Source organism: Saccharomyces cerevisiae, chromosome IX (genome assembly GCF_000146045.2).
Source record: "Saccharomyces cerevisiae S288C chromosome IX, complete sequence".
Classification (NCBI taxonomy): Eukaryota; Fungi; Ascomycota; class Saccharomycetes; order Saccharomycetales; family Saccharomycetaceae; genus Saccharomyces; species Saccharomyces cerevisiae.
This window is the reverse complement of record NC_001141.2, coordinates 1-19,156: the sequence shown is the minus strand read 5'-3', so window position 1 is coordinate 19,156 and position 19,156 is coordinate 1. Positions and strand designations below refer to the sequence as shown.

At 40.2% G+C, this 19,156-nt stretch overlaps 4 protein-coding genes and 2 pseudogenes across 6 annotated transcripts, besides 3 other annotated features; 3 read left to right on the top strand and 3 right to left on the bottom strand.

The window, feature by feature from the left end:
* Positions 1–603: 603 nt before the first annotated feature.
* IMA3 (oligo-1,6-glucosidase IMA3) lies at positions 604–2,373 on the top strand (the record flags this gene model as incomplete). The annotated part of the gene is made up of 1 exon (NM_001179518.1): positions 604–2,373. The coding sequence occupies one exon, from the start codon at positions 604–606 to the stop codon at positions 2,371–2,373; it is 1,770 nt and encodes a 589-aa protein (NP_012096.1).
* Positions 2,373–3,016: an origin of replication (ARS904; Putative replication origin; identified in multiple array studies, not yet confirmed by plasmid-based assay).
* On the bottom strand, positions 3,016–7,665 carry VTH1 (signal sequence-binding protein; the record flags this gene model as incomplete). Its single annotated transcript, NM_001179519.1, has 1 exon — positions 3,016–7,665. The coding sequence occupies one exon, from the start codon at positions 7,663–7,665 to the stop codon at positions 3,016–3,018; it is 4,650 nt and encodes a 1,549-aa protein (NP_012095.1).
* Positions 7,666–9,460: 1,795 nt separating this feature from the next.
* YIL174W lies at positions 9,461–9,688 on the bottom strand (annotated as a pseudogene). Its single transcript has one exon.
* YIL175W lies at positions 9,657–9,974 on the bottom strand (annotated as a pseudogene). Its single transcript has one exon.
* A 27-nt stretch (positions 9,975–10,001) lies between these two features.
* On the top strand, positions 10,002–10,364 carry PAU14 (seripauperin PAU14; the record flags this gene model as incomplete). Its single annotated transcript, NM_001179521.1, has 1 exon — positions 10,002–10,364. One exon carries the CDS (start codon positions 10,002–10,004, stop codon positions 10,362–10,364), a length of 363 nt encoding a protein of 120 aa, NP_012093.1.
* Positions 10,364–11,687: an origin of replication (ARS902; Putative replication origin; identified in multiple array studies, not yet confirmed by plasmid-based assay).
* Positions 11,373–19,156: a telomere (TEL09L; Telomeric region on the left arm of Chromosome IX; composed of an X element core sequence, X element combinatorial repeats, a long Y' element, and a short terminal stretch of telomeric repeats).
* On the top strand, positions 13,010–18,674 carry YIL177C (Y' element ATP-dependent helicase; the record flags this gene model as incomplete). The annotated part of the gene is made up of 2 exons (NM_001179522.1): positions 13,010–14,170; positions 14,559–18,674. 2 exons carry the CDS (start codon positions 13,010–13,012, stop codon positions 18,672–18,674), a joined length of 5,277 nt encoding a protein of 1,758 aa, NP_012092.1.

Sequence of the window (19,156 nt, the reverse complement as noted above, 5' to 3'; positions counted from 1 at the left end):
CATTTCACAAAATTTCTTTCTTTTTAGTTTTGCACTGATTTCCCCTGAAATAAAGAAAAAAGAAAAAGAAGGTTTTGTGAAGTGTCAGGGAAATGCACGAGAAAAGCACTTATAACTCGCACGGAGAAATGATTATGTAATTTTCCCGGAGAAATGATTATGTAATTCCGCGGAGAAATGGTTATGTAATTGTTGCGGGGATCGAGGGTTGTTTACGCTCCGTATTTTGTCTTAGGGCTATGTATACGCAAGGCTGCGGAGGCAATGCAATAATGGGGTCTGCTTGCAGATGGGTATAATCTGCTATAACGGGCCAAGTGACAGGCACGCTGTTGCAGAACATACCATCTTATATCATGTAGGTTGTGCAAACATTACCTAAAACTGAAAGCTTCGTTTACATACAGCACTCCTTCCAGATCCTAAATTTACTTTGTTCTTTTCTTATTTTCGATCATTCGTAAGACGTCCACAGACATATATAAGTAAGGAAGACTTCTTCACTCGAGGAATTAGCTGTACTAGAATATATGTTCCATTCACCAATCCAAACACACAAACAAAAGTGAAAGTTTTTTCATAGAGATAAGAAAGCAACGTACAATGACTATTTCTTCTGCACATCCAGAAACAGAACCCAAGTGGTGGAAAGAGGCCACAATTTATCAAATTTATCCCGCAAGTTTCAAAGACTCCAACAACGATGGTTGGGGTGATATGAAGGGTATTGCCTCCAAGTTGGAGTACATCAAAGAGCTTGGTACCGATGCCATTTGGATCTCGCCATTTTACGACTCGCCACAAGATGATATGGGTTACGATATTGCCAACTACGAAAAGGTCTGGCCAACCTACGGTACGAACGAGGACTGCTTTGCCTTGATCGAAAAGACACATAAGCTTGGTATGAAATTTATCACCGACTTAGTCATCAACCATTGCTCCAGCGAACATGAATGGTTCAAAGAGAGCAGATCCTCAAAAACCAATCCAAAACGTGACTGGTTCTTCTGGAGACCTCCTAAGGGTTATGACGCCGAAGGCAAGCCAATTCCTCCAAACAATTGGAGGTCTTACTTCGGTGGTTCTGCATGGACGTTCGATGAAAAGACACAAGAGTTTTACTTGCGTTTGTTTTGCTCCACCCAACCTGATCTAAACTGGGAGAACGAAGACTGCAGAAAGGCAATCTACGAAAGTGCCGTTGGATACTGGTTAGACCATGGTGTAGACGGCTTTAGAATTGATGTGGGAAGCTTGTACTCCAAGGTTGCTGGTCTACCAGACGCTCCTGTGATTGACGAAAACTCAAAGTGGCAACTCAGTGATCCTTTCACAATGAACGGACCACGTATCCATGAGTTTCATCAAGAAATGAACAAGTTCATCAGAAACAGAGTGAAGGATGGCAGAGAAATTATGACAGTTGGTGAAATGCGACATGCTACTGATGAGACCAAGAGGTTGTATACAAGTGCGTCAAGACACGAACTTAGTGAGTTATTCAACTTTTCCCACACTGATGTCGGGACTTCGCCCAAGTTCCGTCAAAATTTGATACCATATGAACTAAAGGATTGGAAGGTTGCCCTTGCTGAACTTTTCAGATACGTTAACGGAACTGATTGTTGGTCAACAATTTATCTGGAAAATCACGACCAACCTCGTTCAATTACCAGATTTGGTGACGATTCTCCCAAAAACCGTGTTATTTCTGGTAAGTTGTTGTCTGTGTTGTTGGTGTCACTGAGCGGTACTCTATATGTGTACCAAGGACAGGAACTGGGTGAAATCAATTTCAAGAACTGGCCTATCGAAAAATACGAGGATGTCGAAGTTAGAAATAACTATGATGCGATCAAGGAAGAGCATGGAGAAAACTCGAAGGAGATGAAGAGGTTTTTGGAAGCAATTGCCCTTATTTCCAGAGACCATGCTAGAACACCTATGCAATGGTCTCGTGAGGAGCCAAATGCTGGTTTTTCTGGTCCTAATGCTAAACCATGGTTTTACTTGAACGAGTCTTTCAGGGAAGGAATTAACGCTGAAGACGAATCCAAGGACCCCAACTCGGTTTTGAACTTCTGGAAGGAGGCCTTGAGATTTAGAAAGGCACACAAGGATATTACTGTGTATGGATATGATTTTGAGTTTATTGATTTGGACAATAAGAAACTGTTCAGCTTCACAAAGAAATACGACAACAAAACATTGTTTGCTGCTTTGAACTTCAGCTCTGATTCGATCGACTTCACGATTCCAAACAATAGCTCATCGTTTAAGTTGGAATTCGGAAACTACCCAAGAAGTGAAGTTGATGCGTCTTCCAGAACATTGAAGCCATGGGAGGGCAGAATTTACATATCTGAATGATTAATGATTGTGACGACAAGATTTTTATACATATACATATACTTATATTTATCTATGTTACATACCGCACTTTAAATAGTAACGACATACATGTGGTAATGCGATATTGGGTATGTGATATTCTAAAGCGTAGCGAATAACAGTTAATGTAAGTGGTAATTAATAATTGTGTACAATAGTATGATATAGTTAGCTGAAAAAAGAAACAGTAAAAAGTTTGAATTGATTGTATTATTTTATTTAACAAAGTTAATATCCAAACCTTTTTTTTCGGCAGTTCTCATACATAAAAATAAAAAAATTTGCATCAAGAACTTTTACTAGAGTGTAGACGAATAGTGACAATTAGTACCATGAATATAATTACTGCCGATTGCAAGGCTTCTTGGGGTCTTCATTATTTAGTTTGAGGTATTGTTTATTTGACCTCCATGCTCCTTACAATTGACGTTGTTCTGTCCACACCATGAAAAATATTTAAAGGGCACGAAATGTTAAACTAGCCACAGTATATTGTGTCAAGAAAGAAAAATAATTCTATAAGTACGGTGATGGAGGTAGAAAATGGGCTTCTGAGTGATTGATATGTAAGAAACCCAACATACAATGCGTGAACAATTTCGTTCGTTTAAAAAGACCTACCTACTTGTCTTCGCTGCGTGCAGCTGCTAAATCGGACTCGTGAGAAGCACTACGCGCTGGCAAAGCGTCTGGAATATTGCTAGCACCAAGTAGGTCTGTCCGCAACGTATGCTCTTGTTGAGATGTGTCAACATCTTCTTGCTCAATTTCAGAATTACTACCTTGACCTCTGAAACTGGATAAATCGTTGGAATCTTCATGGAAGCCATCTGGTTCATCTGAAAGCTGATCATGAAGCAGCGAAGAGTAAGTGGCACCTTTTTTGTTGCCAAACCTTGCCCTAAATTTTGAAGAAAGTTGCGCTGTACCTGCCTTCGCGCGTTGAAACGCAGACTTGGTGATTAAAGAAATGCATAATCCTAGTCTTACAATGATGTTGACAACTCTATCGGTCCTATTGTTTTCTATCAGCCCATCGTCTCCTAATCTGATTTCTTCAAATCTTGAAAATCCCCCATTTCTCCTGATACCTCTATCGTATACAAACCATGCGACAAAGAAAATAACGAGAAGAATTGTAACAAAAACCAGCGCATAAGCGCCGGTGTTTATAGAGTATTTTTCCCTGAATGCCTTTTCTTTTCCCGGACAAGGATGTGGTGCTAAATGTGCATCCAATTTCAGCCCACCTTTACAGGTTGATAAGGGAATTTTCCGATAGCCGGAGGAATCATAGTATTCAATTAAGTCGGGTTCCTTTTTGCAGATATCGGCACCATTCGCCGAACTTAAGCCTTTGACTAATTTACAAGTACCATCACTGGCTTTATAAAAATTATAGTCACATTCGAAATCTTGTCTTGTACATGGACAGTTTTTGACGTTCCTCGAAAATTCAGAAAGTGGAATATTCCCAATAAAACATTTTTCATCGGTTTTACGTAAAAATTCTGTTTTATGGCCAAACAAACAACCAGTTCTGGAACCCAGAGGAGAGTACTTAAAATCTGCCCTTTTTCTACCGGTAATATCAAACTCACATTGCCTCTCGAAGATGTTTCTAAAATCAATTGTATACGTTCTGAATGAACCACTACCCATGTTTTTTGCTTCTCCAAATAGCAAAAACCTCAAAGCAGAATCTCTGGGAACGGTGATTATATCCTTTACGAGGACTTTGTCGCCACAGAATTTATAATCTTTCCATGTTTTACCAAAATCGGTGGAGTAAGAAATAGAATCAGTTTCTGCGTTTTCGGGGACCAAAACCAAGACTCCACCATGATCACCGTACTCCCATTGATGGGGGCCTTTTTTAACCTCAGTCCACGTCTCTCCTCCATCAGTGGTTAGAAAAGTGGAACACTCCTCATATGGTAGAAGCCTATCGCCAACATTTCCGACACCAAACATCATTCCTAACGCGGAGCCAGAGGAATATGTATCCCTGATATCCTTACGTTCAGTGTAACCATGCAAATGTAGAGAACATTTATCTAATGACACAGAATCACAGGGAAACTTTTTCCCTTCCGAATCCTTCTTTGGAGGCTTCAAAAAGTTCCAATCTGAACCGTCATTGAAGGTGATTTTCGTCTTCAATTGTTCGTCTTCCTTGTTCTCGCCAACCTTTTCGCTATTCGAAACGATGTTGGTGATAATAATACCTTCAAGACCTTGAACTTTTTCAAAGTCCACATAACCGAATGTGTTTCTATTAACGGCATGCTCTAAGGTGACAAAAGAAGTACCATTCGAGTTGGATTTCAAAAGGTTTCCGAAATCGTGTCCTGATTCCAAGTTTGTTGCTAAATGTAAAAATATTGATCCTTCCTCAGATCCTAAAATAGTGAATGCGTCTTGCTTACCAATATCTTCATCATATGGGAATTTTGCCTCGGTAAACTCAGCACCATCATTAGTTACATACGCCCTCAATTCATTGTCTTCATGAGGTACGGCAACAATGATATAGCCACCAGTAGACAAGTAGCCGATAATGTTTTCAAAGACAGTTTTTCTATCATCTTGGAAAAAGTCAGTAGAAGAAACTAAACTTCTTGTTTGCGAAAACTTTTCCTTTACTTGGCACATAACCATATCGTCATTTGACGGATATTTGAATAGTGTTCCTGCAAACTCACAATGAATTGCATTATCAAGCATTTCTGTAAAAGTTTCACCCCCATCTTTGGTGAGGTATGCCACTGCATGACATTCTGGACTTAAAATTGATTCACAATTCTTACCACCATAGTAAATAAAAGTATCCTGTGCTTTAGCACTAAAATCTAGTGGCATGCCTAATTGCCTGGCTTCAGGTAATTTAGCTATCATGAAAGAGTATCCTCTATCGTGTGTTAAGAATATGTTACCTTTAGAGCCAAACAAATATGCTGAAGAATTGAAGTATGGGTTAAACACGATTTCGACAATTTTTTCGCCGTCAGTGTCAAACCTTTTTATCGTTTGTCCACCATCGTGGGATATATAGGCGTCTCCTATCGAATTCAGCATGACCAAAGATTCGTCGGCAACTGTATCGAAGTATTGGTAAAATTTAATTTCAAAGTCGAATTTGTTTTCAGTAGTCACTATTTCCTTGTCACTCGAACCCTCCTTTGGAATTTCGTCACACGGAATGTCTACGGATTCAATTTTCATAGGTGTTTTACATTTATCACCTTTGATTAATTGTAGTGGCTTTACTAACACAGATTTACCCTTCGATTTGTCACATATATCGGAAAGGGCAATCAGATTATAATCTGGTATACAGTCACCCTTCGCATCTCTAACGAATTCAAACGAACATTCGTAGTCGGATCCAGTACAACTGTTACAAGGCGTTTCATCTAAACTCAAATCTTTGAATGCTTTTTTTACCAAACACTGGGCGTCCTGTTTCCTCCTTCTGTACTTGTATTTGGCGCCATTAACACATTTTCCATCTGCTAGATTCCAATCTTCAAAATCACCCTCTTCACATGATTTATAATCAAATACCGCTGAAAAATCAATTGAATATGTAATGAATATTGGATCTTCTGTAATGGACGTTCCTGTTAGAATAAATTTTGAACCAGATCCATCTGATATTGTGCTGACTAATCTGTATGGATAAATAGGCATGATTAGATCATATTCACCCCATGTCTTACCTTGATCCAAGGAATAATAAAATTTAGAAGGCACATCGCCATTTTCATTCGAACGATATGGAATATACATGATAATATTTCCCAGATCACCAGTAGTATATAAACCAGTGGAATTATGGACTAACCTCCATGTTAAACCACTATCCCTGGAGATGAAAGTTTTTTCTTCTTTCCAATTGTATGCACTGCCGTCGCCAACAATACCCGATATCATCATGATTCCGGCAGAGGGATTTAAATTTCTTAGATCATAGAAATGAGTCTGAAGCGAACATCTCTCGGGTTTAGTGACATCACAACCAAATAAATCTACATTTTCCCGGTCAACAACTTTCAAGTTTGTCCATGTGAGACCGTTATCAACAGATACTTTAGTTTCCTCTCTTACTTTCTGTCGGCTGTATTTCCTTTTTCTATCAGAATATTCAATGAAGGGATGAAACGAACCAAAAAATGTTCCTTTTAAGAAACCTGGATAAGCTACATTGATATATCCAAACTGATTGTTTGGTATCCAATTTATAGGCAAAAATTTTAGTCCTTCAGAATCTGATATTAACACTTCAGCAGCTCCCGGTTGGTTGCTGTCTTCATCATCTCTTTCTCTAGATACAGGTAAAACGATTCTTCCGATGGAATCTTCATGAATTTGTCCCATATTAACGTGCCGTATCTTAGTAGGTGTACGAGCCACTTGAAAAGTGGATACATCATTGGATATCCAAATGTTTGTTGATGACATTTCATTATACATATCATCTTGTGTCAAAACGATCACATGATGCTTAAGTATCTCGTATCGACTAACAACCTTATCTTTGAACTGGACTAATTCTTTGAATGTTTCACCTCCATCGGCACTTAAAATCAATTCAGACTTGTCAATAGTTGAGCCTGTACTTTCAATGTACTCAGTGTTTCGGAAAAGACAGAGTATCGAAGCATCATTACCGCCCAGATCAGAATCCTCACTAGATTTAATAAAGTCACAGCGTGCCGTGCTAATATGACCATCAATTTTTCCAAAAGAAGGTTTAACTTGGGAAAAGGATACTCCATCATTAGTTGTGTAAATCTCTCTTCCAACATACATTAAGCCTGAGTTTTTTATTGTCAACAAATCACAACGAATAATAAGATGCTTCTTTTTTATAGGGTGAGTAGTTACGTCGCAAAAATAATTCGATGCTTTCTCAGAAATGGGTATAGTCAAAGGCCTCCACGATTTACCTTGATCATCCGTGACGTAAAATTTTGGTGCCGTTTTCACGAAAGCAAAAGCTCTATCATGCCCACGGAAGGGATCAACAACAAATGACTCGATAGGCTCTTCAATCTCATCTATTGTTTTCCAATTTTCTCCAGCATCAAAACTTATCTCGACAGAGTCTTCTTCTGCTCTGATCAAAGTGTTTGAATCATCAAAGTTTACTATATCGAATACATATCTTGACAAAGTTCTGGTAACCTTGGGGGTGAATTCTTCTGCATTGGACAGTGGAATGAGTAGGAATACCCAAATAATATACAGGGCACGAAACAATGCCATTATGGGTGTACCTCTACCTTTAATATCGCTATGAAGCTTTTTTCAGGTCTCGAGACCCTGCGTTGCGACCCAACTGACAAAAAAAAGAAAGCGGACGGGATATATATATATATATATATATATATATAATTGACGCAAAGGGTTGCAACATTGTCTTGAGAGCACTGAGCCACGAATTTTGCATTCCTTGAGATTCGGTGACTTTGGTTCGAAGATGTTCGCTTCTTGGTCAACCATCAAGATAGTATGGTGATCATATGTTCGCTAAAGCCAATAAATATGATTGCAAAATCAGAAAATGGTATTTTGGGTTACTAGGGTCACCAGGAATACAGTGCAACTTATAACTCTGACGGTGATGAATTTGATAATAAATTCAAACGAAGAATTGTTCTTGAGGTGCTATCACCTTGAGCAGTTTTCGGAAGAACGAATTTCAAGGAATGATTTTTTTTTTTTCATTATATTCAGTTGATGCTGCTCAATACGACGTTAAACTGTCGTCATAGTGCGAATGCTGGCTAGATACGTCGGTTTCTTAGACTAAATCATATACGTCTTATTGAAATACGCCTACATAACTTATCCAACCTTGTCTCCTTTTCCAACGTTATGATTCCGGATCTAAGTATAATTTACTCAATAAAATGTGTATGAAGGAAGTGAAGACTCGACAGACCCGCTTACCAGATATTCTTTCTAAACAATAGGGTTTACCAGTACCCCTGAAAATGATAATGGACATGTGCGGCTGATCGCGTTAACTACGTATGCAGTTGAATCAAAGCCATACCACAGAAAATGGTACAAGAACCCACTGGATGGAATAGTGCTGGCTATCAAACTAATATTTTCTTTCCAGCTCTTGGGGGACCTCTACTGCATTATATCGTAGTTTCCGCTTAGTCTGTTTATCGCCTGGGAAAAAGGAGTGTAAGAAGCAGTCAAGTGCGGCGCAATCTTTCGGACAGCGAGCCGCCATTATAGGCGGGAATTCTTGAAGAGTATCGCTGGATATTATTGCAGTGTATTAAATTTCGTCAAGTCTTTGCCAATGGAAATGGGTGCGTAATTTTAGGTGCTTGGTACATATGAGTTCAAAACATATGTAGTAATTGGATAGTAGGTAGTAAGGACACATAATCATGGAAGGGTGACTCACAACGAATCACATAATGGGTTAGGATCGTAAACTTCTACGACTGCAGGCAACTCTCAGCACATGATTTCTTCTTCATTTTTTGGTATGGAAAAGGAACTGTATTTTTTTCTCATGGGTTTGGAAAAACAAAGAGCTCCTCTTTGATGGGGTTGATTGTCAGGCTTATTTGAATGAAACTTTGGTAGCCATTTGTTCTCAAAGGAATCTGTGTTGGCTGGGTTATTAAACGTGGAACTTTGGAAATACATCCAAGAGGCACAATTGAGCTCTAACGATGAGCCGTTACGATAAAGATAGAGACATTTCTTTTGACTTAGAAATTACAAGGAGTATCAACTATTAATATATTTTTCCTAGAAAACGTTTTTAGAATAGAATAGAACAAATTAGCGCCATCTATTGCCCTTACACTTTTTTCCTTCATATCTGACTAGAAAAGGGGGAATACATCTCGGAATCAAATATTTCCCCCTGTGCAAAGTTTTAATACTGCTACTACGAACTGGTTACAATTTTATTTTTATCATACAAGATTCTTTGAATATCAACTTCTCTCAATACCATCCGCCTTCAGCGGCTACAATTACGTAATTGCACCAAGGCATTCGCCGAGAGTTTACATATTTGCAGACCCTAACAGTATACGACTCCCAACACACGTTTAATGTTGTACGAATTCAAGAGATAGAAATATTTCTTGCATGGAAGCCGTTTAGAGCAGACTGAATTTAGGCTTAGACAATAGGCTTCTGTACGAGGGTCCAAATCTAAAATTCGGATATTCTTTTTGACCGAAAATGGAAACTTCGCAGGCGCGCAAAAGGGTTTTTCAAGGCACCTCGGCACCCCTATAATTGGCATTCTCACATTCTGCGCATACGAATACACATGAGTGCCATAAAACAATACTCCACATACGAAGTCTATCAAAGATGTATGATTCGTTCAAAAACAAGAACATCTTCATAGTGATAATGAGATTGTGTGAAAGATGAGATATGGAGAATATGTGAGGTACTAAATGAGCATCTGTTAACGAATCGTTTAAGTAATGATGACAGATGGAGGAACGGGTATAAATAGAGCTGCTCCAACTATATGCCTTTGAGAATATGTCTTTATTCTTTTCTTTCCTGTTAAGCTTATATCAGCACTAACAAACAAAACAAATACAATGGTCAAATTAACTTCAATCGCTGCTGGTGTCGCTGCCATCGCTGCTACTGCTTCCGCAACCACCACTCTAGCTCAATCTGACGAAAGAGTCAACTTGGTTGAATTGGGTGTCTACGTCTCTGATATCAGAGCTCACTTGGCCCAATACTACATGTTCCAAGCCGCACACCCAACTGAAACCTACCCAGTCGAAGTTGCTGAAGCCGTTTTCAACTACGGTGACTTCACCACCATGTTGACTGGTATTTCTCCAGACCAAGTGACCAGAATGATCACCGGTGTCCCATGGTACTCCAGCAGATTAAAGCCAGCCATCTCCAGTGCTCTATCCAAGGACGGTATCTACACTATCGCAAACTAGAGACAAACGCCAATTTTACGAACGGGCTTCCATAGACATTGAAAATTAACGAACAAAATAAAATAAATAAAAAACTACTTTTTTTTGATGATATAAATACCGTAGATTATATAAATGTATATTAATATTATAGACCTATTTGATCAATGACGGTGTTCGTGAAGCATTTTATGAATATGATAAACATAGAAAGAAACTTTTACATTATTGTAGAAAAAGCGTGGACGGTAATAAAGCTAACAGTGTATGTCCAATAAACAACAATGAAATTGGAAGCGTATGACTTCGCAGCACTTTGTCCTTCCATAAAAATGAGTCGCTGCTTCTTTTTTCATTTTTTGGCGCGTCGCGTCGGGCCGTATAGAATATGCGTCACTTCTAAGAACATGATTGCAGATCAGGGCAGTGCGAGCTACAAGTCATGGTATCAGACTCTCATTTAGAGACCCTCATTTTTTGACACGTAAAATATCAAAATTTTTGGGTTGGCACAGTTTTTTGTGTAACTGTAACTAGAAATAAAGCTGAGGGGTTAGTGTTCTATCAACAATAAGATAGAGGGTGGTAAGATGAAGTGAGACAATATCGTAACGTCCGTTTAAGTATACGCCGCTGATAAGTTATATTACCGTAAAATTATTTGACATTTCGTTATAGATCCTATTAAATAACGTACCTATCACAGTATCGTCTTGTTCAGATATAGTCTCTTCGTATGAGTAGTGTCACATACAAGATTAAAGATGCATCAGTTATGCTTTTAGGATGTTGCGGTTAGCATATGGGAATGGAAATAGGATACAATTGTATCATAGCCCCCGCATGAGTGCGAGCCACTACCGTATTATAGCTCAGTGAATAAAGAGTGTTACGACAGTGAGGTGGCATATTATTGTAATGTCAGGTGTGTGTAAGTACGAAATATTCTGAAATGGCATCCGTTCAAGCAAATTGCAATATTAAGGATCTTTTAAGTTAGTGATACCATGATAGTGCTCATACTTCAAGCCAATGTGTTTATGTATTATTGTTGAAGAATAGAATATTTTTATGTTTAGGTGATTTTGGTGGTGATTTTTATGTAATATTGGCATAAGTGTATATAAATTAAGTGGTTAGTATATGGTGAAAAAGTGGTATAACGTATGTATTAAGGGCAGTTATACAATATTTGGGGCCGCCGAATGAGATATAGATATTAAAATGTGGATAATCGTGGGCTTTATGGGTAAATGGCACAGGGTATAGACCGCTGAGGCAAGTGCCGTGCATAATGATGTGAGTGCATTTATACTGATTTAGTGAGAATGGGCCGTGGAGTGGAGTGGAATATGAGAGTAGGGTAAGTTGAGATGGTATATACTGTAGCATCCGTGTGCGTATGGCATATCAGTATACAAGTGAGGGTGAGTGTGGCATGTGGTGGTGGGATTAGAGTGGTAGGGTAAGTATGTGTGTATTATTTACGATCATTTGTTAACATTTCAATATGTTGGGTAGAACAACAGTATAGTGAGTAACAGATGGGGCATGGTAGGGTAATGGCAGGGTCAAAATATGGCCTTATTATTAATTACATATGTAATTAATATTTTATGTGCTGTATGCTGGAAATCTTTATTTATTAAATATCAATGAAAAATTTATAATAAAACTCTATATTATTTTATTATTCAAAATATTTTAAATACAAAACAATTAAATAATTTCGTATTAAAATTTAATTGAACAAAGCAATATAATAAAATAAATATTGTAAGTGATTTATTTAATCCCAAGATACTATTAGAAATAAAAAGAAATTATTATAATTTATAAAAAAAATTTTTTAATTTATTATGTAAAGGGACATATAGCATCTAGGAAGTAACCTTGTACGAAAATAGGCAATATTTCCTGTTTGACGCAGATTTTAGCCCAAAGATCTAGCGTTAAGGAATTTTTTTATAGTGGGACATTGCAAATCAAGGAAGTAACTTGATACGTCGTTGGTGAATGGGTCTGTTTTCTTATTCGGCGGGGTAATACATTTTGAGGGAAGGTTGTCTGTCTGACGCGCCATATGTAGGTACGCCAAAAAGGGCTCCTTTACTTCGAAGCGCGAGGTCGTATACCTAATAAGGAAATGTAATTTATAACTTTTTATTATATTGGTCTTTTCGATAGCGGAAGAAGTTGTAGGCTAAGCGCAGGCTAAGCGTAGGTCCATGTTTAAAGTATCCAAGAGAATATCCACGAAGCGGCTGAGCAACGAACAGAATCCTGGTTCTCCTCGACTAAGCAGATAGTTAAGATACTGTGCACCATGGAAATTGAAAACGAACGTACGTACCGACTACTTTATTTTTGCAGGCCGGAAATCAAGCGATGAATGAGACATCCTTCTGTTTTCTATGTTGTGCTTGAAGGGGACAGACAGTCGCTTATCTTAGTGAGATTTCTTATTAACTGAATTTTCTTTGCTGCTGCTAGAGATTTGCACCTGCATAGCGCAGATTCTGCATCTTCTCAATAGCTTAATTATTACATTCTTAGATGATGATAAGACGGAAACTGGACAATCTTTTGTTTATATTGATGGATTTCTTGTCAAAAAGCATAACAATCAACATACTATTGTTAATTTCGAAACTTACAAAAATAAAATGAAAGTTTCCGATAGGCGTAAGTTTGAAAAAGCAAACTTTGACGAGTTTGAGTCGGCTCTAAATAACAAAAACGACTTGGTACATTGTCCCTCAATAACTTTATTTGAATCGATCCCCACGGAAGTGCGGTCATTCTACGAAGACGAAAAGTCTGGCCTAATCAAAGTGGTAAAATTCAGAACTGGTGCAATGGATAGGAAAAGGTCTTTTGAAAAAGTTGTCATTTCCGTCATGGTCGGGAAAAATGTAAAAAAGTTCCTGACGTTTGTTGAAGACGAACCAGATTTCCAGGGCGGACCAATCCCTTCAAAGTATCTTATTCCCAAGAAAATCAACTTGATGGTCTACACGTTGTTTCAAGTGCATACTTTGAAATTCAATAGAAAGGATTACGATACCCTTTCTCTTTTTTACCTCAACAGAGGATACTATAATGAGTTGAGTTTCCGTGTCCTGGAACGTTGTCACGAAATAGCGAGTGCTAGGCCGAACGACAGCTCTACGATGCGTACTTTCACTGACTTTGTTTCCGGCGCACCTATTGTAAGGAGTCTTCAGAAAAGCACCATAAGGAAATATGGGTACAATTTGGCACCCTACATGTTTTTGTTACTACACGTAGATGAGCTATCGATTTTTTCTGCATACCAAGCAAGTTTACCTGGCGAAAAGAAAGTCGACACAGAGCGGCTGAAGCGTGATCTATGCCCACGTAAACCCATTGAGATAAAGTACTTTTCACAGATATGTAACGATATGATGAACAAAAAGGACCGATTGGGTGATATTTTGCATATTATCTTGCGAGCATGTGCACTCAATTTCGGGGCGGGTCCCCGTGGTGGCGCTGGTGACGAAGAGGATCGATCTATTACGAATGAAGAACCCATTATTCCCTCTGTGGACGAGCATGGCCTGAAAGTATGTAAGTTGCGCAGTCCTAACACTCCACGAAGACTCAGAAAAACACTAGATGCCGTGAAAGCTTTATTGGTGTCGTCTTGTGCTTGTACCGCAAGGGATTTAGATATATTTGATGACAACAACGGCGTTGCAATGTGGAAATGGATCAAAATTCTGTACCACGAAGTAGCGCAGGAAACCACGCTGAAGGACTCTTATAGAATAACTTTGGTACCTTCTTCTGATGGTATATCAGTATGTGGAAAACTTTTTTAATCGCGAGTATGTCCGCGGCTTTTACTTTGCATGCAAGGCTCAGTTTGATAACCTTTGGGGAGAGTTGAACAACTGCTTTTATATGCCTACAGTGGTTGATATTGCCAACCTCATTTTGCGTAATCGAGAAGTTTTGTTCAGAGAACCGAAGCGAGGAATTGACGAGTATCTGGAAAACGATTCTTTTCTTCAAATGATACCTGTTAAATATCGTGAAATTGTGCTGCCCAAGTTGAGAAGAGATACTAACAAAATGACCGCGGCTCTTAAAAATAAAGTCGCTGTTGCAATTGACGAGCTTACGGTGCCACTTATGTGGATGATCCATTTTGCCGTAGGATACCCTTACCGTTATCCAGAGCTTCAGCTACTCGCTTTTGCCGGTCCTCAGCGCAACGTATACGTCGATGATACAACAAGACGCATCCAACTGTACACTGATTACAACAAGAACGGTTCATCGGAGCCTCGACTAAAGACGCTTGACGGACTCACCTCAGATTACGTGTTTTATTTTGTCACTGTGCTAAGGCAAATGCAAATATGTGCGCTTGGTAACAGTTATGACGCTTTTAATCATGATCCTTGGATGGATGTGGTGGGATTTGAGGATCCAAATCAAGTAACAAATCGAGACATTTCGAGGATAGTTTTGTATTCCTACATGTTTCTGAATACCGCGAAGGGCTGTCTGGTTGAATACGCAACTTTTCGGCAGTACATGAGGGAACTTCCGAAGAATGCACCTCAGAAGCTGAATTTTCGGGAGATGCGTCAGGGGTTGATTGCCCTAGGACGGCACTGCGTAGGTAGCAGATTTGAAACAGATTTGTACGAGTCGGCGACGAGTGAACTCATGGCCAATCATTCCGTTCAAACAGGGCGAAATATTTACGGTGTGGATTCCTTTTCGTTAACTAGTGTCAGTGGGACGACCGCCACTTTATTGCAGGAACGAGCTTCCGAGCGCTGGATTCAGTGGTTAGGCCTTGAAAGCGACTACCATTGTTCATTCTCCAGTACTCGGAATGCGGAAGACGTAGTGGCAGGTGAGGCGGCGAGTTCAAATCATCATCAAAAAATTTCAAGAGTAACGCGAAAAAGGCCCCGAGAGCCCAAGAGTACAAACGATATCCTCGTCGCAGGCCAGAAACTCTTTGGCAGCTCCTTTGAATTCAGGGACTTGCATCAGTTGCGCTTATGTTATGAAATATACATGGCAGACACACCCTCTGTGGCAGTACAGGCCCCACCGGGCTATGGTAAGACGGAGTTATTTCATCTCCCCTTGATAGCACTGGCATCTAAGGGCGACGTGGAATATGTGTCGTTTCTGTTTGTACCGTACACAGTGTTGCTTGCTAATTGCATGATCAGGTTGGGCCGATGCGGTTGCTTGAATGTGGCCCCTGTAAGAAACTTTATTGAAGAAGGTTACGATGGCGTTACTGATTTATACGTGGGGATCTACGATGATCTTGCTAGCACTAATTTCACAGACAGGATAGCTGCGTGGGAGAATATTGTTGAGTGCACCTTTAGGACCAACAACGTAAAATTGGGTTACCTCATTGTAGATGAGTTTCACAACTTTGAAACGGAGGTCTACCGGCAGTCGCAATTTGGGGGCATAACTAACCTTGATTTTGACGCTTTTGAGAAAGCAATCTTTTTGAGCGGCACAGCCCCTGAGGCTGTAGCTGATGCTGCGTTGCAGCGTATTGGGCTTACGGGACTGGCCAAGAAATCGATGGACATCAACGAGCTCAAACGGTCGGAAGATCTCAGCAGAGGTCTATCCAGCTATCCAACACGGATGTTTAATCTAATCAAGGAGAAATCCGAGGTGCCTTTAGGGCATGTTCATAAAATTCGGAAGAAAGTGGAATCACAGCCCGAAGAAGCACTGAAGCTTCTTTTAGCCCTCTTTGAAAGTGAACCAGAGTCGAAGGCCATTGTAGTTGCAAGCACAACCAACGAAGTGGAAGAATTGGCCTGCTCTTGGAGAAAGTATTTTAGGGTGGTATGGATACACGGGAAGCTGGGTGCTGCAGAAAAGGTGTCTCGCACAAAGGAGTTTGTCACTGACGGTAGCATGCAAGTTCTCATCGGAACGAAATTAGTGACTGAAGGAATTGACATTAAGCAATTGATGATGGTGATCATGCTTGATAATAGACTTAATATTATTGAGCTCATTCAAGGTGTAGGGAGACTAAGAGATGGGGGCCTCTGTTATCTATTATCTAGAAAAAACAGTTGGGCGGCAAGGAATCGTAAGGGTGAATTACCACCGATTAAGGAAGGCTGTATAACCGAACAGGTACGCGAGTTCTATGGACTTGAATCAAAGAAAGGAAAAAAGGGCCAGCATGTTGGATGCTGTGGCTCCAGGACAGACCTGTCTGCTGACACAGTGGAACTGATAGAAAGAATGGACAGATTGGCTGAAAAACAGGCGACAGCTTCCATGTCGATCGTTGCGTTACCGTCTAGCTTCCAGGAGAGCAATAGCAGTGACAGGTACAGAAAGTATTGCAGCAGTGATGAGGACAGCAACACGTGCATTCATGGTAGTGCTAATGCCAGTACTAACGCCAGTACTAATGCGATTACCACTGCTAGTACCAACGTCAGGACTAATGCGACTACCAATGCTAGTACTAATGCGACTACCAATGCCAGTACCAATGCCAGTACTAATGCGACCACCAATGCCAGTACCAATGCGACTACCAACTCCAGCACTAATGCTACTACCACTGCCAGCACCAACGTCAGGACTAGTGCTACTACCACTGCCAGCATCAACGTCAGGACTAGTGCTACTACCACTGAAAGTACCAACTCCAGCACTAATGCGACTACCACTGAAAGTACCAACTCCAGCACTAATGCTACTACCACCGAAAGTACCAACTCCAACACTAGTGCTACTACCACTGCCAGCATCAACGTCAGGACTAGTGCTACTACCACTGAAAGTACCAACTCCAGCACTAGTGCGACTACCACTGCCAGCATCAACGTCAGGACTAGTGCTACTACCACTAAAAGTATCAACTCTAGCACTAATGCTACTACCACTGAAAGTACCAACTCCAACACTAATGCTACTACCACTGAAAGTACCAACTCCAGCACTAATGCTACTACCACTGAAAGTACCAACTCCAGCACTAATGCTACTACCACTGAAAGTACCAACTCCAACACTAGTGCTGCTACCACCGAAAGTACCAACTCCAACACTAGTGCTACTACCACTGAAAGTACCAACGCTAGTGCCAAGGAGGACGCCAATAAAGATGGCAATGCTGAGGATAATAGATTCCATCCAGTCACCGACATTAACAAAGAGTCGTATAAGCGGAAAGGGAGTCAAATGGTTTTGCTAGAGAGAAAGAAACTGAAAGCACAATTTCCCAATACTTCCGAGAATATGAATGTCTTACAGTTTCTTGGATTTCGGTCTGACGAAATTAAACATCTTTTCCTCTATGGTATTGACATATACTTCTGCCCAGAGGGAGTGTTCACACAATACGGATTATGCAAGGGCTGTCAAAAGATGTTCGAGCTCTGTGTCTGTTGGGCTGGCCAGAAAGTATCGTATCGGAGGATAGCTTGGGAAGCACTAGCTGTGGAGAGAATGCTGCGAAATGACGAGGAATACAAAGAATACTTGGAAGACATCGAGCCATATCATGGGGACCCTGTAGGATATTTGAAATATTTTAGCGTAAAAAGGAGAGAGATCTACTCTCAGATACAGAGAAATTATGCTTGGTACCTGGCCATTACTAGAAGAAGAGAAACAATTAGTGTATTGGATTCGACAAGAGGCAAGCAAGGGAGCCAAGTTTTCCGCATGTCTGGAAGGCAGATCAAAGAGTTGTATTTTAAAGTATGGAGCAACTTGCGTGAATCGAAGACAGAGGTGCTGCAGTACTTTTTGAACTGGGACGAAAAAAAGTGCCAGGAAGAATGGGAGGCAAAAGACGATACGGTTGTTGTGGAAGCGCTCGAGAAAGGTGGAGTTTTTCAGCGTTTGCGTTCCATGACGAGCGCTGGACTGCAGGGTCCGCAGTACGTCAAGCTGCAGTTTAGCAGGCATCATCGACAGTTGAGGAGCAGATATGAATTAAGTCTAGGAATGCACTTGCGAGATCAGATTGCGCTGGGAGTTACCCCATCTAAAGTGCCGCATTGGACGGCATTCCTCTCGATGCTGATAGGGCTGTTCTACAATAAAACATTTCGGCAGAAACTGGAGTATCTTTTGGAGCAGATTTCGGAGGTGTGGTTGTTACCACATTGGCTTGATTTGGCAAACGTTGAAGTTCTCGCTGCAGATGACACGAGGGTACCACTGTACATGCTGATGGTAGCGGTTCACAAAGAGCTGGATAGCGATGATGTTCCAGACGGTAGATTTGATATATTATTATGTAGGGATTCGAGCAGAGAAGTTGGAGAGTGAAGGAAATTGTTGTTACGAAAGTCACTGATTATGTATTGTGTAGTATAGTATATTGTAAGAAAATTTTTTTCTAGGGAATATGCGTTTTGATGTAGTATTTTACTGTTTTGATTTAGTGTTTGTTGCACGGCAGTAGCGAGAGACAAGTGCGAAGGAGTAGGATGAAAAGACAGTCTATAAAAAGTAAACATAAAATAAAGGTAGTAAGTATAGCTTTTAGCTGAAACTCCGGGTAAGAGTCAATAGGGCTTGGAGGAGACGTAAATGAGGGCTATTTAGGGCTATTTAGGGCTATGTAAAAGTGTTGTAGGGCTAAAGAACAGGATTTCATTTTCATTTTTTTTAATTTCGGTCAGAAAGCCGGGTAAGGTGTGACAGCGCGAGTAAAGGTAGATGAGAGAGAGTTGGTGTGGGTGTGGTGTGTGGGTGTGGTGTGTGTGGGTGTGGGTGTGGTGTGGTGTGGTGTGGGTGTGGTGTGTGTG